Genomic DNA, 27,209 nt, shown 5'->3' on the forward strand with positions numbered 1-27,209 from the left:
TTCAGTTCAAATTTATTGATACATGAAGCTTCTACATATCTGCAAAATTTATCCGAGTTTCGTGTGCTTACACTATTTAAGTCGATTTGCCGTATTATGCTTTTTTACACTTGAAATAATGAATATTTAAGATGTTTGTATACTTTTCCTTAGATTTTTATACAACTGATGTACACTATTACCAAAGAATGCTGAAACTCAAAGCAAGAACATTTCACTAGGTGGCAACACTCAATACTGAGTTATAATATATCACGTCAGAACATGAATTTCCCCTAACTTGTCCGCGGAAGGCGACGATTTTATTGTTTCAGATATTTATTACTTTAAAAGCATGCAATACAAATGTAAAACGAAAATACAAAACTGTAAATAAACTCTGATTATATAGTTACCATCTGTATATTGAGAACAAAATGTAAGTGTAGATTTCCCGGAAGCACAGAACACCCCAAACACAGTCATAGAGCCATGCATCGCAAAGTCGGCCCACAATTAAAAGAAGCTGTAACGGAAAAAATTGTACACGGGTTGCTTCAAAACTCCAAAAACAAGTACATTATAGATATATGCCAAATACAGAAAAAATAGGGTGGGTGGTAAGGGGTAGATAAAAGGGTCGGCTGTTGGGGGAAGTGGGGGAAGGGGGAGCAAGGATGAATATTCAACAGGAAAAGTCACGTTCCTTAAACGCAGTATTCCTACAACATCGCAGATACGCACAAAAGACAAATACTCCCCCCCCCCCCACCCCTCAACACACACACAACTAACACACAGAGAAAAACTGACAAGTAAGAAAAAACAACACTGTAGTGCACCGCCCAAGACAAACACACACTTACACGCACACATTCACATACATAAGCAGGAAAAAAAAACAGTCGGGCACCACCCAAGGACGGACGTCGGACAAAATAATGGTGGGCACGATAACTTACTTGTGGTAAATAGAGAGGCAGCAAAAGCAAGGAAGCGTAAATGCAAGGGAAAGGGATGGGATGGGGCGAGGGGGGTAATAGGGGTAGTGAGGAGAAAGAGAAAAGAAACACTAACAAGAAAGAAGGAAACTTACGCAACACAAAGTACGAGACGGACAGAAAACAAGTCTAAAATAGGAACACCGCCTTGGAACGGTCAGTAACTTATGAAAAGGAAACTGGGGGTTTAAACGCGTTTAGGGCATCCACTCTATCCGTCCGTTTTTGTATGATTTAGGAGAAAAGCATCAAGGAGTCTTACACTTTATTAGTAATCGCACCATCAAATAGGAAAGCGTTGCGATCAACTGAAGAGGGGTCAATCACCAAACATGCACTGTGCTTCACGATTTTCGTATTGTATCCTCTTTTGAAAAATTGTTTGACACATTTTACAAATATTTGATTAAATAAGCATTATGTTTAAGTTTTCGAATTTTAAAAACTACATCTACATAGCATACCGGGTGTGTAAGACCAAGTTTTAGAAGTATTATAAGGTTTGTGTTATATTTCTTTAAAAGTTCGGACGATCTGTAGTAAAATTTAGTGAAAACCTTCCGTAGTGTATAATTATCGGTAACCCTGTTGTAATAATTATTTGGTAATATGTAGATTTCTATCATTAAAATCCTCTTACTTTGAGCAAGCTCATGCAAAGTTGCGAAATATAGACACCGTACTCTCCTCCGTACACTTTCAATAGCCAAATATATTACTACGTAACTATAAATTAGTTCGCAAAGTTAAACCAATAATCTAAAATGATTAAACAAAAAGGCCAATACAATACATCAGTCACAAAAAAAGTACATCAGTAGATAAAAATAATAGAGTAAAAATAAAACTGCTAAATCCTCCTTAAAAAGAAAACCATGACTTTACAAAAATAAGAGCTTTGTTACATGCGCTGGCAGATCAAGGATAAAAATAAAACGACAATGATAACAAATATTATCATAAAGAGATAAATTGATACTAGTATGTACATTTTATCAGTACTTTTTATTGTAAGAGTGCTAATATACATGTATCACTTATAGGTACGAAGGTAGTAATTCGCTGGATGTCCACTCGAATGTTGTCCCAATTAATATACAACGTCATTTTCCCGCCCAGTAAAGGCCATTTTCATGCCAGATGAAAGCTTTAATGTCTGCGAATGAAGTTACATCGAAGCTGTTGGGTAAAATGAAGGTGAAAGTAAGTATTTCCTGATCTCTACTTTCGCCATTTTATCGTTTTCATCACGTGTCTCAGTCACGTGGCCATGATTTCATTGCATTATAGTAAACGCCATATCTTTTTGGTATGTTTTGAATGCCTTATGACAGACCTTCAACACAAGGGTAGAAGTGAAAGGCTAGAAATGCTGATAAAACATGTTATAAATTGATATTTATATAGAAAATAGCAGTGGAGGCATTTAATACATTCTAACCTATACTCGATGACAATGATTGTCAAATCTGAACACAACGTCACAAGCGTAGAGACTAGCACGACCTCAGGATCACAAGTTAAACGTTTGCACCAGGTATGTTTAACTTAATATGAATAAAGATCACCTTTGAATAAAAACACATTTCGGCTTTCCTGTGCACGGTTTTATAGATTTTTAAATTGGTTTTGTAAATAGTTACGTTCTTCATATCATGTAAAATTGTGATGTTTGACAACGAAGTTTCTGTAGTTGTAAAGTTCACAGTTCCTTCAGTAACTATTAAGTGGTTGGTGAGTAATGTCCCTTTATAGTTGACACATTTACAATCACTAATCGTAACACGTAACGGCATTGTTTAAGAAATGGGATGTAGTTTGTTTTTTGTAGCTTTTATGGCACTGAAATAAACGGAAGGTGAAATAGATTATTATATTTAACAGTGCATCACCTTATTTACACGATGAAATCAATTTCGGTTATGCTTTTCTAAATAGCTAAAGAACAAAAGATAACAAATAATTTATTTGCCTGAAATATTACCAGTTATCAAAACATATAAGAAAAGTTAAATTACAACAAAACATGTACTAATATTATGTCACAATGTGACAAAACAACGTTTGAAGACACCTGCGATTTGTAAACACTAATAAAAAATGAATTTACATAAAGGTTAACGCTACCTTTTTTGAAGCTTGGAATAACTCTCTAGCTGTGCACTAATTCCTGCAAGTAAATGATTTTATTTTTTTAGTCTGAGTTGCATTTGTCATTTTAAAAGTTCTGCTAACTATTGTAATAGCCCAAATCGGAAGTAGTCATTTTCAAACTATTTAGTTTTGAAATAATGTTACATTTCTATTAAGTCAGCTGCATCCAAAATTATCATTTGTAACAACATTTATAAAAACTTATCGCAATAAGGAATCAGAATTTAACTGTAGGATATGTTTATAAGTGAAACAACATCCAACATTTTTTAAATTTCATGTAACAATTTCTAGAACCAAACCACCTGACAAAAGTGCAGTTCAGCAAAATATGTAAAGTATGTAATAATGTTCATCAAAAACAGCTTTGTATTTATAGTTACGCTGGTTTTATAGCCCTTTCGTATCGTATGTGCTAACATTTTGTAACGAACTGGCATGGCTATAACGTCACGTAAAGCTTGGCTATTAAATAGGTCAAAATTCTCGACTGGTTACGATGGTTTGCATACGTCGTATCGTCATATGAGACATGTTTTTTTCTGGGCGTTACGCACGAAAAGTGTATTTTGTGACACGAAATAAAAACACAATAGGGGAGATCTACTGAATACTGGCTATCTTTCTATAAAGTTTGACATCTGTAGAAAACAATTAATTTCAAATCACTGTAACCTTGACCATTGATCTACCGACCCCTAAAATAATAGGGGTCATCTACTGACCGCAGACAGTCATTCCGTAAGTTTTGGCAGTTAAGCTAATGCATGCAACAACAATTGATGGGAAACTGTTTTCGGTCTGATGGTCACTGTGACTTTCACCTTTGACCTACTGATCCTTAAACTAACAGAAGCCATTTACAGGTAGTCGTATGAAGTTTGACAACTGAGGGTCGTAGCATTTCTTAATCACTGATAAGAAACCGTGTTCAATCGGAACGCTACTATGACCTTGACCTTTGACCTTCTGACTTCCAAAACAGTAGGGGTCATCTAGTAACGAGGCAATCATCCTATTAAGCATCTTTTTTAGTATTTAGTAACTGGTCGGAAACCAAATGATCAAAAGACGGATGAACCGACCGACAGACAGACAAAGAGCACACTTCTTCGAAGGGACATAACTAGAAGATATCGCAGTTAAGTATTCTCTGCTTGTGTACAGAAAACATGGATATGTTTAAAGTATACGCGGAGGCCTTATGTCCAGCCTTATACACTTTATACCCAGAGGTTAACCGTTAGTATAGAAAATGATAAATTTCACTATGCCGATCGTATACTCTTTTTTAAAACCACTGTCATGACAAAACTTTAATATCGTTAATCCATCTAAGTTTTATTGTTTGGAAAGCCCTTCTTACCTTGCTTTCTTGAACTGAAATTAGAAATATAAACGTTAAAGTAATTATTTTAATGAACAGTGTACTTAACCATGTTAACTATAAGTGGTATACATGTGAAGGTCAGAATCAATTAATGTCTTTTAAACAATTATTTATACATGTATATGAAAAAAAAACAGTATTTTCCTCTCATCAGTTATCATTTCTGTATGATCATGATGACTTAGTATTTACATTCACTATCATGTAATTTGTATTATATATATGATAAGCAAAAAGGGTGTATTTTCGTATAAACAATGTTGGTAAAATAATATAAAAGATGACTCTTTCCGCGAGATTGCACGAGCAATCTGAAACGACAAAGATCAAAACTGAATCGACACGAATATATATGCTTTTTTACCGTATTTAACATTATTTAAGACAAATGCCAGGAACTATATGATTAACGGAAGTCAAATTTCTATTGAACTGGGGTGTGTCTTTCCGACTGTTCTGTGTCCTGATATTTATTTTCGGATACTCGTTGAAAAAAAAAACAACATTGTTAGTACGCTACTGTAAAAATGTAAGGATTGAACGATATTTTCTCTGCCATTATACGGGTATACTATAAAAGATAAAATGCAAGGGTACAGAGCACCCCACATACAGCCATAGAGTCATATTGGGAATTACGTGGATTTGCAAAAGGTCCCAATGTGGTTTATACCCATATAAACGCACATAAATGGAAGTTAATTCTTAAATAGATACCCAAACGCGTTTTTAATTACATTGACTTAATTCATTTATCAATTACTAAATTTAAAATTTAAAATAAAAAGTATCAATTTCAAAAGAGATAACAACAGAATAATATTACAGTGTATCAAGTTCCATATAACCCTCAAGTTCTTGGTCCGGTTCAGGATCGGTCTCTGAAATTTATTTACAAAATACAATAAGTAATAGTACTTATACCAGAGCATTAAATATTGATATTGTATTGGTATCATTTTTATGGAATTGAATTCCGATTGCATACAGGTCTAGCATTTACTGAGTATTAAGTCAACATGATAAGCTTTAAGTCTTCTGATCAATCATTTTTGTGATTATATTCAATATTGATACATATTAGTGTTGTTTTTGTAGGGTTTAAGGTAAGTAAGTAGTGTTTAAACAACAAGAGCTCTCCGTAAGACAGTCCATGCTCGACTATTTGAATTGTTGTCCCAGAAGCAGGAATATTACCCTAAATGTTAAAAAAAAATCTATAGAGTTTCAATCCAGTGTCTGCATTAGTTTTGGAGATAGTAGCTTGCATGCAAAACTTTAACCAGAAGTTTTAAGTTCAAAAGGGGACATAAATTGGCCCACCTGCCTGTCAGAGTAACGGTACTTGATGCTGTCACCTACTTTTATATCCACATATGATCTAATGCTGTTTATATGTATATGATACGGAAATATGCCTCAAAATTATTTTGTATGATAAAGTAATTATCTAAACGAGTACTTATTTAATATCAGTTTACAAATGTTCTAACCTAAACATACTTTTCGGCCTAAGATTAGTATTGTAATATACATCAAGCACCCTCTTTTTAAGTCTGTTCAACTGTCCTGGTCGGGTCTGATCTGCCTGTTTTTTTCCGGAACTGTTCTTCGAAGTATCACTGCTGAAAAAAAAGAATGTTTGAAAGTTGTGGACTGAATCTGATAGTATGACAGTGAAAATACCAAGCTAGCATAACATTGCTGTTATAGTCATTTTCAATGGGTATTCGGAAAGGAGAAAACCAGTCTTAATAAGAGAATGATCACGTGCTTTTAAAACACTTTCTTCTAAGTATGCGCGTTTCATGGCGAAACGATAACTCATTAAGGCTTTATTACACCGACAAAATTGTCATTTAATTAGGCTTTGTACACATGTTATGTAGACCAGCCAATCCGTCGGTTTTCTGCAGATGCTGTAACACGAAAAAACATATGGTGTCATTTCGTCGGCACGTAACGCAGTTTAAACACGAAAGAATATGAATTATAAGATATCGGAACTAAAATACGATTTAGAAAAAAATAAAACGGCATAAGTCATATATACGACCTTTTATTATCAGCGCTCAATGAATGGGGTCACACACGTGATTTTACATTCAGGTTATGACCTTTCGAAGATAGTTCCCGAAAATGTATAGGTCATAATTCACAGATATTTGTTGTTAAGGGCGAACTCCTTTCAACACCAAGAACGATGTTTTGTTTCGATATGGCGTCAATAGTTCGAAATTAAAAAGATATTTGCTCATTGGATTAAGTTAATTAATATTTTTAGTCATGCTCTAACATTCTACTGGAATAGTGTTCTAAATTATTGTTATTACAATTCAGAAAATAAATCGACTAATCCTCAATATTCAGATGAAGTGAGAAAGTGACAATGTCAAAAAGCTTTTATATTACCTAACTGGAATAACCACTAACATGGAACATACATATAAACGCTTCTCTTTATACATTTCTTGTTTATGATGAAAACCAAACTTAAATATCCTACCTTGTTTGTCTTCTTTTCATAACAAATATGGTGATACAAACACTTCCGACAATTAGAGCAATGGCTCCGATTGATGTTAATGCAACTGCTACAGCTGACATGTAGATACCAGAAGGTTCAGTACAAGATGAAGCTGCAAACATAATCACGAGACTTTCGTTCGCCATGCTCCGTCAGTGATAAACCTATTGCAATTCTATTGTTTCGTTTAATTTTATCATTCTTTTTGTGATTTATTGACATATAGTAAGAACATTTTTGTTCTGTAAAGCAGTATACGGTCCCCGGTGTGGACTCGCGGGATAACCGAAATTCTTACAATGAATAGAAATAAAATAACAATTGATAAAAACTAGACTGCTTGTACATTTTCTAATCTTTGTTGTTGTTGTTGTTGTTTTTTAAATAGAAATCATGATGCACTCATTTTAAACAACTTTTTTGTTTTACACGCTACGCCTAGACATACGTAAAATTACGTCGTATATTTTCGGGATTTGAAAACACTCGCATTTATTTTTAATCTGGAATGTATGGCATGGAAGATTGTACGGCTGTATCAAATTTTATGTCCATGCATTACAGGGTTGCTCACTCAATGACATCAAACAAAAACGCTTTCTCTGTATCTGTATACGAATCAGCTATGAAGAAGATTTATAAGGCAAGTAACTCTTACAGATCACAAACGTTTTATGTATTATTATAGCAAAAAAAAGAAACCAACACCAAAGCTAATGAAACCAAATATTTTGCAAAAGGCTGCAACTTACTAAATAAACATAATAAGACAATTTTTGTAACTATCACTTTTATGATAATCATCTTCACAAATATTGGCATTGAAGTTTATCGTAACATGTACCTCTGTCGCATTTCTTGCCTTCGCCTGTCCATTTGTCTTGACAGCCATTAGTACAGTTCCCAGACATTTTAATTTCTGAATTAGAATTCCTGCAGTGACAAACATCTACACAGTCAAACCCGCACACATCCGGGAGACAATCTGTGAAATCACATAGCAAAGTTTTTTTTATACTTCTCATAGCTAAACATGTGATAATCTACGTACTAGCATAAACAAACTGTATGACACATGACTAATTCTACTTTTGAATTCTGCTAAAGCTTGCTTAAAATGTGTAGAGAAACATTCATTGATACATCAGCTGATTGGTCAATTTTTACACGTTTTATGCTAGAATAGCGTTAGCGAATATAACATCTTCAGAATCACTCGGGAATCGTTGGTACGCTTGCCCTACCGGGCTCGGGCACCAACCAGTACCTCGGAATTCTGCAGATGTTATAACACGAAAACAAACATGTGTTATCTCTACATTATTTCTAATTTTGACGACATAAGTGCGCACTTTTCATTATGAGTAAAACAAATTCAAATTGCTATAAATTATACAATTATGTAATTTAATTTCATTTCTATTAGCAAGGTAAATCGTTGGAGGGCCATGTTTAGACCATTGATCGGATAACCTGTCACATGTTTTCGCGACGTCGAATATTGTCATATAGTGTCTATCATAGAAAGCTTTAATTCGATAAGACAGCCTCTTTCTGTTTCCTTTAATTGACTAATTTAGCCAACATAAATCATGGATCTATGGCTTATTATCTCTTTAAACCTCCGCTATATATCTAAATATATCGTTGATACACGGAGAGAATCATTGTACGCCCGTCACAGCAAATTTCTTTACTCTAGCACCTGTATTTGCAAATGGAATTTTAATTTTGTGGTTGTTTAGTAATATTCTTTTGTTTTTCTAAATCCACATAAAAACTCCTTACCAGGTAGGGATACCTTAAAATACACCTAAAATTTGAAAGTAACATCTATGTTGTACCACAGAAAAGTGGTCTTGGTTTTTCCCTACGGTCAATTATAAAAAAGTTAAATGTAAGTTATTTATAGTAACAACTAAGGGAAGTTAATCTTTAAAAAAAAGATTAAAAAAAATTGTAAGTCCATACATAAATCCTTACCAGGTAGAGATTGGTCAAAATACACCTCAAAATTGGATGTAACATCCATGTTGTACTATAGAAAAGTGGTCTAGATTTTTCCCTACGACTAGTAATGAAAAAGTTACAATATAAGCTATTTATAGTAACAACAAAGTGCAATTATTTTAAAGAAGGGACCTGCGCATGACACTTTGTCTCATGATGGTGTACAATTGTGCCATGTTACATCATGCATGAAGAAGAAATGCTTCGGACAAAGTCATTCTTGTATCTGACCTTTGGCCTCTAAGCGTGACCTTGACCTTAGACCTAGGGACCTGGTTTTTGCGCATGACACTCCGTTTTGTGTTGGTGAACATTTGTGCCAAGTTATATCAAAATCCCTCCATGCATGAAGAAGAAATGCTCCGGACAATGTTTTCATTCTTGTATCCTTTGACCTCTAAGTGTGACATTGACCTTAGACCTAGGGACCTGGTTCTTGCGCATGACACTCCGTCTCATGATGGTGAACAATTGTGCCAAGATTCATCAAAATCCCTCCATGCATGAAGAAGATATGCTCCGGACAAAGTTCTTGTTGAATTTGACATTTGACCTCTAAGTGTGACCTTGACCCTAGGGACCTGTTTCTTGCGCATGACACTCCGACTCATGATGGTGAACAACTGCGCCAAGTTTCATCAAAATCCCTCCATGCATGAAGAAGATATGCTCCGGACAAAGTCTGTGGACGCAGCCCGCCCGCCCATCCGCCCGCCAGGGGCGTTCCCATAATACGTCCCGTTTTTCAAACGGGCGTATAAAAACAGCAAAACAAATGTTACAATGTATCTCGTACAAAAGACAGTAAACGAAATACGATGTTTTCAAATGTTGTATCATAACACCAAATATATTGAACAGAACTTGTAAATTCCTATATTTGTCTAAAACTATCGATGCTTTACCTGGTGTCCTAATGCCTTGTCCCGCCAAAGCAGCTATTGAAAAGGGTTCAATATACCTTACCGTCATTTTCTTTTGAGGAATGCCAGCAGATGAAAACTACACCATACCTCCAAATATTTGGACTTCACAAAGGAGTAGCTGTCTGGTCTCATTTTCAAACGAGATCTTGATAAATCTTGCAACTACATCAACCGTGAAATCAGCCTTGCTGTTCTGCCCTCGTCCTTTATCGTTGTTTACACCAAGCCAAGCTAAAGAATCGTTAGAGGTAAAGAGGTGATATCCATCAATATCTGAAAGGAAAATCGATAAAAATGTTTGATTAATGTCTGAAGCGTGTTGGATTTTTTAATTTGACTCGGTAATTTCTTATCCGTAGGGACCATGGAGTTCATACATATAGTTAGGAGCCTCCGTGACCGGGTGGTTAAGGTCGCTGACTTCAAATCACTTGCCCCTCATCGATGTGGGTTCGAGCCTTACTCGGGGCATTGAATTCTTCATGTGAGGAAGCCATCCAGCTGGCTTACGGAAGCTCGGTGGTTCTACCCAGGTGCCCGCTTGTGATGAAATAATGCGACGGAGGGGCAGCTGGGGTCTTCCTCCACCATCAAAGCTGGGAAGTTGTCATATGACCTATAATTGTGACTGTGCGACGTTAAACCCAACAAAATAAATAAGTAAAATATAAAATAGTTCCGTTTGAAGCGGTTAGAAGAATGATGCATATTTTCAAATTAAAAATATTATTGTTCTGCTAGGTTGTGTTCAATGCCTCCAAAGAATCTTCCTATTTATAGATTTGTTTGCTCATGTAGGCCATATCTCTGATTTTATGAGAAGTTTGATTACAGCTTAAAATCTTTGAAAGAAGAAAATGAAAAAGTAAAAATTCGACAGGTAAGACAAAGGCAAAAATAGAAAGTTACAGGTTCGGTTTGATTAATGTGGCATTATGCGCATCTTACTGCACATAGTGTGTTTTTGGTGAATGTTCTGTAACAGCAGTATTTTCGTTCCTGTGCATTTAACTGTGTTAATCAAACGATAATGCCGCATAAGTTTTCGAAGTTGATGCTTTAGAAATAAAGAAATCGGACTAATAAAATAATAGTTCTTTTCTTCATTCCATGTCCAGAAATGAGACAGTGTTTTGAAGAGTATTGTCCCTTGATTATTAAGCCAAGTTGTTTAAATTTGATTGTTTCCCTTTATACCATTTTAACGCGAGTATCTCTCTTATCTTGATAATCTTGACTTTACACTGTTAATTAGGGGTATTGTAACGACATGGAATGAGCGGCGTTTATACCTTGCCCGAGGCTACTTGCTGTTCTACGCAGTGATCTTCCTTACCTATAGGTAAAGATTTATGTAGTTGAAGGGAAGCAACTCCTGCGTGCAGTTCGACTTTTCCAAAAAGACTGCCCCAGTCAAAATAAGAAAAGTCGTATCTGGAAACTTATTACTTCGTACTGGTAACAGGAAGAGTTTGGTATACAGGGTTGAAAGCTATAATATCCTCCATCCTTTTTACACACACATCTATTTTAGCTGGGTTTTTACTTGAAAAATGCGCATTTTCCCACTTTAAGTGTGAAAATTCTATGATTAGTACATTAGTATACTATTCGTATGAGAGACAAAACTGCTTCACCTTTCGACTGACACTCACAGCAAAATCAAATACATTTGGGGTATTATAAAAGGACTTTGATCTGCAATCTGCAATCATGTTGTATTTAGTTCAAGGAGATTTTGTTATGTCCCACGAGGCGCTTAAGTTAGAGTGTTATCCGGCCTTGTAAAATCCATGAAACCTGAATGCATCATTGTAGATCAAGATACTTTTTAATGAACCTTTTCTACTGTTGCACCAAAATTGCTGTTACGTTAGATAAAAAGACTGAAAATTCATCTGAAACGTGAACTTTATGACGCTTGGAACGTGAAGGCGCCATCATTACGTTATTTGTTACGTCGTATTTGACGACAAAACTAAATCAAGTAGTCCCGCCATTTAACATTTTCCGTATTCGCTGGAAGTAAAATTCAGGTTGTATTTCAAGCACAATATCCGTAGGTACACAATATATAAAGAGAGTATAACTGAATAAGAATACCATTTGTTCCAAATGGAGTGATGAGCACCCGATCGATCTTCATTACATGTGCTAGGTCAACGCTCCACCACGGATCCTTTTCTTTTTGTGTGACACTACAAGCATTCTTGTTGCCTGTTTGTGTAATACCATCTACAGCAGCAGATGCAGATTGTCCTTCTGCATTATGAGAACTCTGTATTGCCCGTCGCCTGTAAGCAATATTCCGCCCTACAATAAGAGTGCAATGTTTGAAGTTGCAGTGTAATATTTGTCTTTTTGATATTGGTCTATCATTGCAAACTGTTGTTCCAGTACCTTCGAGAAATATTGGCGGTGATTATGAACTACTTTTGTGTTTACCCTGCTACCTTATCAGACTACAGCGTCTTCGAAAGTGATGCAACTGTTAGGATGGGTAATCGGGTATATATACATCTCACTAGCCTCATTCCAAACTCATATTAAGTACAAACAATTGGAATTGGCTATATTCGATTTGAAAATAAAGTTAATTCTAACTTGGTCAATCAATTTGCTGTTAAACATCTACGACATTTAGCGTAAATCCCATTTTTGCCTTTAAGAATCCTTGGTCATTTACCTTAAATTTTTACTGTTTACTTAATAGTGAAGCAAACTTGAAAGACAAAAGTGAGTAACAATTTTGTTAATTAATAGAATGTTAACTCTTAGAGTTACCTTCAAATATCCTGAAGTCGCAGATCACAAGCTGGGTCCCAGGTTTTTCTAGCTGTATTCGAACTTGATTCCCCGTTAGAGCTCTATTACATACCACATTAATGACTTTGTCCGATACCTTTCGCTTGTTTTCATAACAAATGTCTTGTATTGGTTGTATATACAAACCATAGGAATCATAATTGTCCAGTTTTGCAAAGTCCTTTGGTACATACTCAACCGTTACTTTAAACTCTGTAAAATGGTCTGAAAGAAACACTTTGTGATGAGTAACGTGTTAAACATTTTGTATCATGTATTGTTTAAATGCTCTTTGACTTACAGGGACATATGTCAGTTCTGCCATTGGTTAATAAATAAAAGAAGATTTGCAGATTCTCATGAGGAAGTGGTCCAGTAAATAATATATTGGCCGACCACTATCGGGATCGTAGGTTCGAATACCACCTTGACCGCGACCAAGAACCTTTTTATATCACTGGGAATATTTGCAATAGTTTCAAGAATCTTTTTAAAGGACATTAAATTTAACCAAGGTTTTTCAAGGTTGACAATGTGGCCGCTACAGACATATATCAACTCGTGCGTAAACAAAAGTTCCACCATCATACCTTTAAAGGTATCAGTAGTTACAAATTCAAGTTCTGTTATAGTGTGATTGTTTGTCAGCCAGATCCTCCAAAATGGTTTGGTACTTCTTGTATTGTCGTTTTTCGGGACTGCGCATGTTGATATATCCCCATCTACTGCAAGACTTGAATTGGAAATTTCATCTAAATGTCGAATAAAAGCATCAACTGCGATGTTCCCTGTAAAAATAAGAGTTTGTATAATTCTGTTATAAAACAAATGCATTTGTTTACCACTTATGGTTATAACTTATGGTTATTAAATGATCAGTCTACCTTAAAATGTGTTATGCGTGACAACTTGTATTGAAAAGGGGGCTAGTGGGCGTGGAAGGTATCTTGCGTTCCACTACCGTCCATGATCAGTCTCACCGAGCCTGAAACATTTTCATTTATGTCGTGTTGGGTGAATCGTAGTTTTCCACATTTTCTATTAATAGGTTATATGAATTATATGTACTAGTAAATGACAGGCAATCAAAAAGTTTCACCTAGCTTGATATGAACAGGCCTGTGTGTTTTCCGTTCTTTAAAAAACTGTATGCGTTTTCAAACACTCGTAAAAGTAAATACACACAGGCGTTTCGCTGCATATACTGAAGATGTATTTTATATGCAAGATATAAAATACATCTTCAGTATATGCAGCGAAACGCAAGGTGTGTGAATTGAAAGTCTTTCAAAAACACCTGTACTGTCAGTGCTTTAAACGTAATTTTGATCAGCTAAATACAACCCAAAGAAAACTTTTGTTTCGCTTACTATACTGACAGCTTGGTCCTGCCCAATATTTGTCACATCCTGAAGGACATTTGCCATTAAAATCATCGCAAGATTCGTTGTTTTTGCAGTGGCACTCAAATCTGCAACCGACTCCAAAAAGGGTTGGCGCACACTGAGCGTCTGAAAAACGAAAGTTTATTTATTACTGAACGCCATACAATCTTGTTTCAGTTAAAAGTTAGCATGTATTTGAAAGCAAAACTATTAGTGCTCGTGCCATGTATACACACTCACCTGCATAGATGAGCGTTTACATTGAATGTCTTTTGTTCCTGACTTCTTTTATACTGGGACAATGTTATCATACTACTTTAACAAATACGCAGCAATTGAATTGAAACGTATTTAAAATACATTTAAAATCTAACATTCACAATTTACTTAAAGGTCCAATACTAAGAAAAGTGAACATTTTAATTTCTTTTAAAAAGCACAGAAACTATTTCATTTTATTGGAAAATGAAAGTTGGTATGTAGAAATTCGAAATAAATCGCAGTATATGTACAATTATTTTTCTATGAAGTATGAAGAAAGTTAAAAAGACCTGGGGGGGGGGGGGGGGGGGGGGGCATTCTGTCGATTCATTGAAATTTCAACATAATACACATACATTTCTTTGAGTTCCAAAGACCTTCTGTAAATTTTGACCTGCCAATCTTCATTATTTAGTGTCTTGCAGAAGTCTATGCACTGGCTATGAAAAAAAATGCCAACTCACTTTCCCTTAGTAATGGACCTTTAAGCCACTTTGAATTTAAATTTCTTTTGCAATATTTGTTTCATTGTACGTATTTTGATCCTGAGATTCTGAAGACTTTATAATACGAAATGAACATGCATAAACGCTATTCTGTCGTAAAATGTGTAGAAACTAATAAATGAATATGTTGTGGCCAAACGTCATTAAATTTCCCTGAAAAGCGCGGGAATGTTTGCGTTGTTTTATCACATTGACGTCATTTCCTTTTGGATTATCCGTTTTGGGGCCGTAATACGTTTACGCGTTGCCACGAAAGTGCATACATAAAAGTGTTTTAACAGCACGTGAGGCTGAAGGTCAGTAATTCAAATCCTTCTTTGTTTCATATATAAAAAACGAAAACTTCAGGTTGTCTTTACGTATCTTTATAGAACATCACTTTCTCCTACACCTATTTTTCATGAAAGTTCTATCACAAATTAACGGAAAAATGAAAAGAAAATAGGCGGTTGAATAGTTCCTAGTGAAATGCCAGTCGGTTGTGGTCCGCTACCCAAAAAATGGCGCATATTTGCTATTGTCCGCGCAATATATACCTACTTCCGGTTTCGATCTGCAAAACTTGCCATGTGGGGTGTATAAACATGAAAACCGTCTCATTTCATGCAGAATGTATTCTGGTAGTAAAAAATTGTGATTAAAGCAATCATTCTACACGAATTTGCGTAAAAAATGGGAAAATTAGGATCTATTTATTATGGACATCTTCCGACTACACCACGGAAGCACATTTTCGACCGAATTACTGACCTTATTCCTTGAGCGCGAGAATTTCTGTGTTAACACACGTTTACGCTCTTATTAAAACACGCCGGGAAAGTGGCAAGAACTGCAGTTTTATGCTAGGATATACAGAAAAAGAAGCATTTTTGCATAAAGTTAGACTTTATTGGGAGAACTTCATGATCATAATATCAGCAGCTTGCTCTTTGAAGTTGTTTTTAGCTCATGAGGAGTTTGCCAGGCATACTTACACGAATTGTGAATGCGCCGATCGAGTGTGATCGAGTCAGTTAAAATACATGAGAGCCTGATCATGCTGCTGTTATAATAACCCTTTTATTACATTCCTCCGCTCATTCTGACTTTATTTCATCACTAAATAATTATAAAGATTTCTGAACTAAACCTGGTCATTACCATGAATGAAAACAGACATGATACGGAATCGGATTTCCACCTAATAGATCTACATTTGTGAATTACGAACCGTCTTTTACAGAATCAAATATTTAATAAAAGACAATTATAACCTCAATAATGGCACTTAACCTAGCTCCCTGGCTGCCTGGTTATCTTTTTTAAATACTGCAAACAATTTATAAGTAAATTATAAGTCTCTAAAATAGCACCTTTTTATAAAAATGTTAATACAGAAACTATGCGAAATCTTACAGTAGGGACAGGAGCAAGTCTAAATGGCTTTTTCATGACCCTCGTAACTATTCATCTCTTAAAAAGTTGACATTAATACATGAACATACACGTAAAATTTTAATGCAGAGTATCAAGTCGCCGGAGAACTGAATTTATCATGTTTTGATAGATCCCATAATTTGCCGCTACCCTCCATTTGGGAATCCTCCAAACCCGTTACAAAGTGGTACACAACAATAATTAAACATATTGTTTCTTATGGGATACGAACTGGTCCAAAACTCTCAGAAACCGCATCTTGCTGTTTAAAAGCGCATCATGCGGTTTATAAACCGCAATATGCGGTGCCTAAAACGCAAGATGCGCTGGAACAGTTTTGAACCGTTTGTGCGTGAAATACTAAACCGCATTATGCGGTTTACCCGGCTTTAACCGGATGCAGTATAGTACGGTAGGGTATTGGTTTTCTATCGACCAATGAGAAAGCTCGTTATTCATTTGAGCGCGATTTGCAAAAGACTGAAAAAAAAAACAAAAAAGAAAACAAACAAAAAACAAAAAAAAAAACAGCCAACTAATATCAAATAATGACAAATTAAAGTAATGGACATCGAAAACTCCCTTGAGCGAGTTCGAGTTGTAATGGGATCGATCAATAGGTCACTAGAAGTGTCACAGTCTCAAGATGCTTTAGACAGCGCCATTGTCCGGTTGGACGCGTTAGTCCCGGATTAGTCCAAATAATTGTACTCGAGAGTTGAATATCGTTATACATTTTTGACCGGTCGATATCCCCCTCCTATAGGTAGCCAACGTGAAATATTAGAATGTAAAATCGGTCTACCCGAGGTCTCATTATTCAGACTAATCCCGCGTGTGCAAATATTTTGACCGACTTGTCAGAAGCCATGGAAGTAGTACAAGAGTTAAAAAGGTTTGTAGATTATAATTGTTTTTTCTGTCAAACTGAATACATGGTGACCAGTAAGAAACCCCCTCAAAAATGCCACCGGCGTACTGGGCAGGCTAGAGGTCCGGTAATCAATATACATGTACTTTTATAAACTGTTATACAGTACCAGCGTATAAGGTAATTGCTGGTAAAAGTTATGATTAGTTGTCATAAAGTTGCCTTTATTACGTTTATTTTTGTAAATATTTTATGTATAATTAGCTCTCACTCGAGTTCGATACATATTGAATATGAAATATTAACAGCGATTTTCGGTAGTCACCGTTATTTATTTCTTCTGACTGTTGTGCGTTTTGAAAAAGTAGCTAAAAATCCTATATGACAATGGAAAAATCGGAGTCTTCTATGACAAAGTGTTATCACTTGCAAAGGCCGTGCAGTCTGTAGTTCAAAGCTCAAATTATGATGTCAAAGAAGTAATCTTGAAACGTTATGAGCGTGTTCCTGAGGCAAATAGTACCAAATGACCCATGCTGAATTTGCCCGAGTTAAAGTCGCAACTAGGGGGGTCCAGGGGCATGCTCCCCCTGAAAATTTTGAAAATAATGGATCCTTCTGATGCATTCAGGGCGTTCTAAGGTATTTTATTAAGTATTTTAAAAAGGACAGGTTTTGTGACAAAATCAACCCAAATAACATGCTAATTATATTCCAAGTTTTATGATTTACCAGACTTATTCTTGCGTAAGTATCTCAGAATGGAATTTCTCAGCCCGAATGGATTTCTAAGGATTTTTTTATGGGGAGTGGTTACCAAGGGCTATTAGCATTTTGTACAAATGGTAAAGAGCATTATAGGAGCTCATGCAAACTTTGTTGGATTTTTTTTGTGCGAGCGTAGCTTTTTTTAACAAAGAATTAAAGACAAATTACCTATGCGAGCGTAGCGAGAGAGAAATCAAAGGCCTGAATGGCCTGAGTCGGCTAATGATTGATGTACTGACAGTATAGTCTACCAGTTTCAGTTTGTTTTTAGTTTTTTTCTTAAAATTTCATAACACAGCTCGATATTTACCCAAAATATTATATCCGGATACGATTACACTTTTCTCCAGTTTGAACAATATATTTTACAAATTGTGATGATACGACGACATTTATCAGCAATTGGCAGTATCTGACATTGAAGTTTACGGTTAATTTACCTCTTATTTAAATCTTTTCATAAAATGTTGTTTCGTTTCGCCAAACATAGACGATCTACTTTCGATTTCAAAAACTACAAGAAAATACAATTTAATGTTTCGCCGATTTGTTTATTTCTCGAAAAATAAGAATTAAAATCATTTTTAATATCAGTAGTAACTAAACAAACCAGTAAGAGCTTCTTCTTCCGATAGTTTATCCGTTTACTGACTGCAAAATTCAACCCACGCAAAGTTTATAGAAATCATACGATGCGTGTTTACGTTCAATGTGGGAGAATTAAGGCTGATCGGCTATGTTACCTAACGCATCCAGACGATTCAGATTTTGTTTTTAAAAAAGCATTGTGTGCGTTTCTGTAATTTTATATACGTTTTTATACGCTTAGAAATTATTAGACATGCGTATTTGCATTATTTCTATACGTAATTTACGCTAATACGCATCTTATCTGGAGCCCTGCTGAAACTATTTTTTTGTCTTTCGCTGGATGTTACCCAAGCTTTGTAAGCCTGCGCAATTCTTAAAATGCACATTTATGCTTAATGAGTTACATTCGAGAATTGCACAATTACAAGTCATAAATATGACAGATTACATCGTATATTGGTCATAGCAAAGGGAATTGACACAACTCAACTTCATTCATGCAATGAACTGCTTGAAGTTTGAGAAATCTAATGGAACTACATCCCTTCACTGTGTTATTTGGTCCATCTAGAGAATCGTTGGATAGCAAGGACTCGTCAAAAGGCTTTCAGCCTTTAGCCGACTCAAAAATACATATTTTTCACCCAGAACAAAAGACAAATATCTATGCAAGCGTAACGAGCGAGAAAAATGCATATTTTGCAGTTGTTTTTTTTTCACCCAGACCAAAGATAAATACTTATGCGAGCGTAGCGAGCGAGAAAAAAATGCATATTTTGCTGTTTTTTTTTCACCCAGAACAAAAGATAAATACCTATGCGAGCGTAGCGAGCGAGAAAAAATGCATATTTTGCGCTATGTTTTACCCTGAACAAAAGATTAATACCTATGCGAGCGTAGCGAGCGAGAAGAAATGCATATTTTGCACTTTTTTCACCCAGAACAAAAGACAAATTACCTATGCTCCGGTGATTTTAGGGGGCGCGCGCCGGGTGCGCCCCCCACCCTGGATCCGCCCTTGGGAGGTGCAAAATTGTTGCACAAATTCTAGCACTTAAAGGTCCACGCATACAAATATACATGCACATACGCACGCACGCGCACGCAGAGCAAAGCAAGACGGTGCCCAACTAGTTTGTTCTTTGTGCCCACTTGTTTCATTTTTTTGTTTACCGCTTTGTTTATGTGTTTCTTGATTATTAGATCCTAAGGTGTGAGATTGTTCACTGTTCAAGGTTTCTGACCATTTCTAAACGATGTTCCCATTTTTCAGCGTGCCTTTTGTCCGTAGAGGTTTATATGTTATGTATATGTATATTGTATTGTGGTGTGCACTGGTATACCGACTCCACGTTTACATACTGAATTAATTTTAGATATTATTAAACATTTAAATTTGAACATTTGGTAAATTTCGTTTAATTCGGGACCAAAGGAGTAATAACGACTAAGCCGTTTTAATTGCCACGTTTTCATCAACAGGCGAAAGACGAATCCAAAGCCAGTCGTAAACAGGCGTAACCTGGTTATAACAATGAGTACAAGTTGTCAAACAATATACATATTTCTAAAGTAGAAATCAATATATTTTGCTAGAATGTATTTTGTATAATGATTTATGTGAAAAATCTTAAGCCGTATTTTTATAAAAAAAAAAAAAAAAAAAAAAAAAAGACCGAACATACACAAATCAACTGAATTGAAAAAATCTGAAAACAAAACTTAGGTCATTAGAAATATATAGCGACGTTGAAAACAAAAAGTCTTATGTTTTATTGTTTAACCCACGATGAGTAGTCTCAATTCAAATTTCATATTTTTTCTTTGTAATTGCACTTCTAACGTACTAGAACTAAAATACATAGTCTCCTGTCACAACTTTGCATTTGTTAGGAAAACTTTTGTGAGACTAAATACTAAAACAGCGAAACTATTTGACACAGCGAGGTTTATTTCTCATGAATGTACCCTTTAAGCGTATATCCGCCGTCGACAATCATTTTCAGAATGTTTTGATAATTGTCAAGTTCAAATATATTATGTAACGGGTATAATTATGACTGAATATTGAATAAATTTCTGTCTGCCCATATTATAGTAGTCGCAACTTGACCGCGATGGTTGACCTTCGGCTGATTATTCATACCGGTTATTTCATTGTAGAAATAAAGGGTGATTAGGGTAGCCATGTATATTTATATGAAATTAGTTTGTTTACAGTGCAGTATCAAAGTATGCATACTTACATTTGATCAGTTAAAATTTCTAATACATTAATTTATAATTACATAAATTCATATTTCCACTTTCTCATGCAGCTCGTGTTTTACGTACACTCCTTTTCAATAATAGGTTGTGCCTCATTATGTATTGTAATACAAAGGTCAACCATCGGGGTCAAGTTGCGTCCACTATACATTTCGGCCCGTATAAGTAAACAAATTGCACGGACGGTTGTTTTAATTGTTAAAATGTCCTTTTTCGGCGACTGCCGTCTAAATTCGTTTTCGTTACCTATGCCACGTGACTTCAGTTTGCAAATCAAACTACTTGATAACGCATTACAGATAATTTATCAAAATGGAACATTTATGCAACACTCTGCCTGATTAGACGAGAGGGTCAATTTCTTTCACTCTGTTGATTGTGCTACGCTGAGTGAAATGTAGACAAAGCGTTTATCCTAAACGACGCTGTTCACAGTTTTAAAGCTAACTTTGGCTCAGTATATTTAGCAAAATATTGATATATCTCAAAATGATAAGTAAGTTTAATAAATATGATAAAAACCTGTTCAAATACAAACATATATCAAATTAAAGAAAGAGCTGAATACGGTCTGCGTATCACATGAATAAGGGTGTGATAAGAGTCTTTTTTGTAGAGAATTGCTTTTTAAAAGATTTTCTTGTTTTGTTACAATTGTCGTCTGTATATGAAAAGGTTTCTTGCTTTTGTGACTTATTCAGATTGCATATTAAAATGAGTACTTGTTTGCGTTGATATATTTGTTATAAATTATTTAACTGATTTATTATATATGAATATTTTTCTTTAGTATGGTATGTAAATATTGAACTCAGTTGAAATCTGTTTTATTATATATATGCTATATAAGGACTGAATCTCATTACACTGAAATGAAGGTACGCTGCATACAGTTTATCTATGTGATATGACTACGGTCAAACTTTGTTTATGAAACAGAAATATTGAAATAATTACAATTGTATGTTTTGCTTGACCTTCACTTTTTATAGGTGTGACGTCATTGTCCCAAGATTCATGAATAGCGAATATGCATTTGTTAAAGCGGGATCAGTTGGCCTATTTTAGAAATAAATAAAAATAATAAATAAAAAAATCCTTTAATTGATTTTTTCTCTTTATTAGGCCCGCAGCCAACTTTGTTCAGCTGGGACATTTGACCCCTTTTATGGGTGGGCTGCTAGAGCTAAAACTAGAAATGCCTTTATACAGCGTCTCATGAAAAGCTTGGTGCATCTTTGTCATACTTGGTCTGGAGCATCATTATAAGGTCCTCTTCCAAATTTATTTATATAGGAACTTGGGCTCTAATAGGGACCACTATAGCCAAAAGTAGATATGCCTTTCTTCGCATTAACCACTAAAATGTAATGGATTTTTATCAAACTCGATGTGTAACAATATCGTAAGGTCTCCTGCTATTTTGTTACAAATGGGGATAGGGACCAATTTAGCTAAAAATATAAACACGTTTAATGACCTCTTCTCATGAACCGCTTCATGAATCTTCATCAAACTACTGCTGTAATTATTCGTCTAAGGATAAACGAAACAAAATTGCAACCCTACGAAACCTTTGCGAAAATTTAAAAGAGAACCATTTAAATTGTTAAAGTGCGGTGTTTAGTTTTGTAATTTGAAAAATGTTAGATGAAAGATGAATGTTAGATGAAAAATTCATAAACGTCTTTCCTTATTACAATTCGCCGACCATCATTTTTTAAGATATTTCTTGTTTATCGATTAAAATCACAGCATCCGGGATCATTAACTCTGTATCCGGGATCATTAACTCTTTTTGTTCACTTCATTGAAAACAGAAACTTTTGTAAACGCATCTACCCACTCGGTTGCAAACGACCTTTAGAACATATTTTATTTTGTTTTCCCATACAAATCACAATATATTTTACTGACGCATGTAATTTAGAAATATTATATATTTACGGATAAACGCTGAATAGAATCTCTATTTTGCAAATGCGTCTACCCGGATGAAATTTTATTAATTTTAATTCATATTTACCGGTTTCTATAGCTTAATTAAAGTGTCTTGCAAACTATGCAAAACCTGCAATAGCTGTATCATGTAATGGATCTTGAGTATACATGCAATGATTAAAACAAATATAGGCTGTAATCCTGGTTGAATGAAATATTTTAGAAGAACCTTTGCAAGCAAAGAAAATAATACCAGACTCGATTTAATTAAGTCTAATAATGGGAGGTAATGAAATATATAACACCCCTCATGCCCCCTCATACTGGCTTAATCGGAGTTTACATTGAATGGAATCCGCAACACTGAAGTAAATTACTGATACTTGATGTATAAATTGTTAACCTAATTACTTCTGCAACAAAGATAAGGTCAGTTTATTCAATACACACTTCACATAATCTTCCATTGAAAGTGTACTGTAAATAATCTCGGAATACCTCTTATTTGACAGGGCAGCGAAGAGTAACACTACCTGGATTAATAATTAACTTGAAACTGACCCGTTTAATGATATATAAGGATAAGTTATTTATACATTTTTCCTATTTTCTTGTAAAGCTATCTTTTGAAATAGTAAAAATCTTATGCAATTTTCAGCTCCTTATTCCTTTATGTAAGTCTTTCATTAACTGCCTTATTTTTGTTTTATTTACGATATAATTTTTGATTGACACATTTTTATGACTTCTCCTACTAACTGAAGAATCCGAAAGCGTATCAAATATAGTCGCCGACTAATAAAAGGGAAAACATTTCACAGGCAATATTTTGTAAAAGAACAAAATAAATGCCTATCGCAATATCATCGTCGAATAAATATGTCAAAACTCAAAAGCAAGTTTTAAACAAGACGCACTTCAGTTATGAATTGATTGTTCGTCTTTGTGTAATTGTTAAGTATGCGATTTTTAATTGATAACATTCACGACAGGAAATTTAAACTATTTTAAATAACAGCCAACCGGGTAGCATGTTTTCATATATCTTTTGTATTATGATGGTCTGTTTGTGCTTGAAGCAAAAGTGATATATAATACTTCCTGTTCTATCTGTAGTAAACAGTTTGCTAATCGTATAAAGAGGATTTTTCAAATGAATGTAGGGATAACGCATGATTTTTTTGTTATAATGTCTGCAGAATATCGAGGTTCCCTAGCCAGGTAGGAAGGATTCAGCAAATGTTATATCACGAAACGAGAGTGCGTTAACGCTATTCTAGCGTAAAACGTGCAAAACGCTAAGAATGAATATAGTGCCTGTCCATGTCATAAAATGTTCATGAAATGCGCGGGAATGTCAGCGTTGTTGGTTTACGTTGACGGCATTTCCTTATCCGTTATAAAGCCACACTTTTAGTTAGCCGTTATAGGGCCACAATACGTTTATGCTTCGCCACGGAATGCGCATATATAAACATTTGTTTAAACGGCGCGTGAGCTCGAGTATCTCTCTGTTAACACACGTTTACTTTTCTGTTAAATTTGCACCGGAAAGTGATAAGAACAACAGTTTTATGCTAGAATAATTGTTTTCTTAGGTATATACGCTGGTTAGATACCTAAATCCAAACAGTGCAATTTCAGTGTATTCAAAAATAATAATTATTTGTGCTTGACGTAACAGATGTATACGCTTTTGTTTTAATATATCGTATCAGTTGAAATAAATATTGAATTAGAACGTATTGAAACATTTAAATAATGCATGATTAAAACATACTTTCAACTTTTCAACTTTTATTTCAATACTTAGGCTCATACATAATGAACAGCAAAGCATCACAGTAAAGAAAAACATTTCAAACAATATCAATGGCGGTAACATACAACACTGGCCATTTGCAATATATTTACATTTGGCCATTTACAAGAGAACGTATGACATAGACATGCATACAACTGAAAGCAAACATATTGACAAATGATGAAGAAAAAACTGAACAAGATTGTACGAACTGAAGATCTTTGAAGCAATAACTAACTTACCAAAACACAACTGGACTAAGTATTAGAAGAAGAGTAAAACATCCACAAAAGAAAAAAATGTTCAAAGATTTTCTTCCTTCAAATTATTATCATTCAACATATCAACTATCTTCATTAGTTTCTTACAGTTTCTAAAACGTTTAAATTGATACATTTTCAAGATATTATAAACTAGAAATACTGTATAATACGTGCAGTATATTTCATAATTTTCCTACAAAATCGCAATATATCTGTAAATGTAAACGCCAACAAAAAAGATAGTGGTGTGCGTCATTTGTGAAAGTCCCGATGCAAGCATACCCTCACCCCACCCACAAAAAAGAACTTGTACATGAAAATATATTTTTTCGCAAATATAACAATTGGTATACTGTAGATGTTTAATGTCTCCTTACCTGTATGGTAAACGATACAGAAAATTAATATCAACAATATATTTAAACTATTTCCAAATTTATCCATCATATTGCATGCGGAAGTACAACCGAAACATAGAAAATTACAAAGGGAAGTGCAATTAGTAAAATATTTGTGTAACTTATCCTACTACTCTATGTATAGAGGAAATAGCAAAATATATGTTTAACTTTCCTATAAGAAGTCTAACAACAAATGCTAGCGCTATCCTGCCCCAAAAAGGGGCCTTCTACAACGATATACTCATTATTTAGAACTAAATATTTATCATGCGTTTTCGTACATAAATGAGTTGACATCAAAATCACTAGCTTTTTTAAATCTTGCTGCCTGTCAACGAAATCTCTGCAAGGCGTTCTGAACGATAAACTTTTTCGAGTTTTATATTAAATCATTCATTTAAAGATATAGGGGATCTATATCATGTATTCTAATATACTTGTTTCTTTTTTTGTTACGCTAAAATGACGTCACGCTAACGTGCGATGACGTCAATGTTTTTGTTGCGACCAAGAAAGAGCGCTACTATGTTTTATCTACTGTTTTAGATTAAGGGCACATTAGAATCGAAATGAGTATAGGTTATAGATCATTTATTGACATTCTAACACAATTAAGTTTGCCAAAACGTAGCGCAGCGTAGTGAAGGCAAAACTTAATGTGTGTGTGTGTGTGTGTGTTCGGGTTTAACGTCTTTTTCAACAAAACTTAATGTATTAGAATGTCAATAAGTGTATCTATAACCGATTTATAGTTAAAACACCCCTTTTCATCAATCAACATCTCCGTCTCAAGTAAACTAAACCACACAGGGAACCCTTCTTTGAAATTACCTTAAATCAGTAGAAAGGCATTTTCTAAATTGGTACATTTGTAGATTGTGACTTTTTACAAATCTGATTCTGTTTTATTTTGCAAAGGCCAGTGACTGTGAGCAAAAAGTGTAAGCCTGCCAAAAGAAAATTTGAACTTGAATTTCCCTGGGAGGTGTGGCCAACATTGTTTCTACAAAAAATCATGCGGATATAAATATAAATACATGTATATGCAGGTTTAACTCATACTAATCTAACAGTTCTGTTTATGTAACTATAACATTTCAGAACTTAATCAAAAATAAAACAAGACAAAGTACGAGTAATAACCACTCTCGGCTATCAACTGTTGTAAGCGCAGTCTGGTTTATTTTTAGACGAGTAGAGGTATGTTTATGCAGTCCCTGTTTTGGTAGTTGCTCAGCCTCCCTGAATGGGGGAAATGCATAGTAGGCGGAACAATGAACTCATTAATTTTGCACCACTTCGTGATTAAGTGGATCAATTTTTTTCAGATATGAAAAAATACGAAAATATGTTGGTTACTTTTTTGAAAATCCTTCGCTTGTCATTGGATAAAAAAGATGTTTGAACTATAATGTATAGCAAAATCGTGTTTTACCTAAATTAATACACTCAAAATCGGATATACGTCGCCAGAATAATTCACTCGGGCTACGCCCTCGTGAAATTATTCCGCGGACGTATTACCTCTTTCCGTGTATTAATAACGTTAAAACACGGTTTTTCTATACATTATTTTTTAACTAATAGACATATTTCGCTCCCCGCTCCTTCAACTAAACTTACTATTACTGGGATAAGAATCACGTGTATGTGGTCAGAGACCACCAATTCCAAAAAATACAGGGAACTTACTGGGAATAAGGTAAGTGTTTACCTGAGAATAAGGTAACGTCTGTGCGTTCTGATTGGTCAGTCATGTAAACAAACCCAGGAAGTGATTATTTTTTCAAAATTGATATTTTTTCACTGCATTTACAGTATTTTATTATACATTTTGACAAAATTTGCTACATTTTATGTGTATTGAAAAAAAGTTTTATCAAACGAATTTCTCCCGCCATGTCAATGATGTAAACAGGGGGTCATCTCATTCACACGAAAA

The 27,209-nt window shown here is 34.8% G+C and overlaps 1 protein-coding gene across 3 annotated transcripts; it reads right to left on the reverse strand.

Annotated features, from left to right (window-relative positions):
• LOC123559224 (uncharacterized) lies at nt 1-25,382 on the reverse strand. Of its 3 annotated transcripts, none has more exons than XR_008371128.1 (13): nt 25,244-25,382; nt 14,163-14,303; nt 13,383-13,580; nt 12,772-13,017; nt 12,091-12,300; nt 10,075-10,260; nt 7,896-8,036; nt 7,031-7,163; nt 6,018-6,149; nt 5,351-5,405; nt 4,501-4,514; nt 3,108-3,150; nt 1-2,822 (listed from the first exon to the last, which is right to left on the reverse strand). XR_008371128.1 is itself a non-coding variant. In XM_053544274.1 (13 exons), exons 1-13 carry the CDS (start codon nt 25,311-25,313, stop codon nt 2,780-2,782), a joined length of 1,599 nt encoding a protein of 532 aa, XP_053400249.1. In that variant the 5' UTR covers nt 25,314-25,382; the 3' UTR covers nt 1-2,779. The 3 variants fall into 3 exon arrangements, 2 of the variants coding, with proteins under 2 accessions (XP_053400249.1, XP_053400248.1); XM_053544274.1 differs by having other exon boundaries at nt 6,028-6,146; XM_053544273.1 differs by having other exon boundaries at nt 6,028-6,149.
• Between the last annotated feature and the right edge of the window lie 1,827 nt (nt 25,383-27,209).

This window comes from Mercenaria mercenaria, chromosome 5, assembly GCF_021730395.1.
Source record: "Mercenaria mercenaria strain notata chromosome 5, MADL_Memer_1, whole genome shotgun sequence".
Lineage (NCBI taxonomy): Eukaryota > Metazoa > Mollusca > Bivalvia > Venerida > Veneridae > Mercenaria > Mercenaria mercenaria.

Coding starts and splice junctions, on each gene's coding strand:
- LOC123559224 (XM_053544273.1), bottom strand. CDS start 25,313: ATGATGGATAAATTTGGAAATAGTTTAAATATATTGTTGATATTAATT. Junction 10,261..12,090: donor CACTCCATTTGGAACAAATG/GTATTCTTATTC, acceptor TTTTCCTTTCAG/ATATTGATGGATATCACCTC. Junction 2,823..3,107: donor TATTCCAAGCTTCAAAAAAG/GTAGCGTTAACC, acceptor CGTTTATTTCAG/TGCCATAAAAGCTACAAAAA.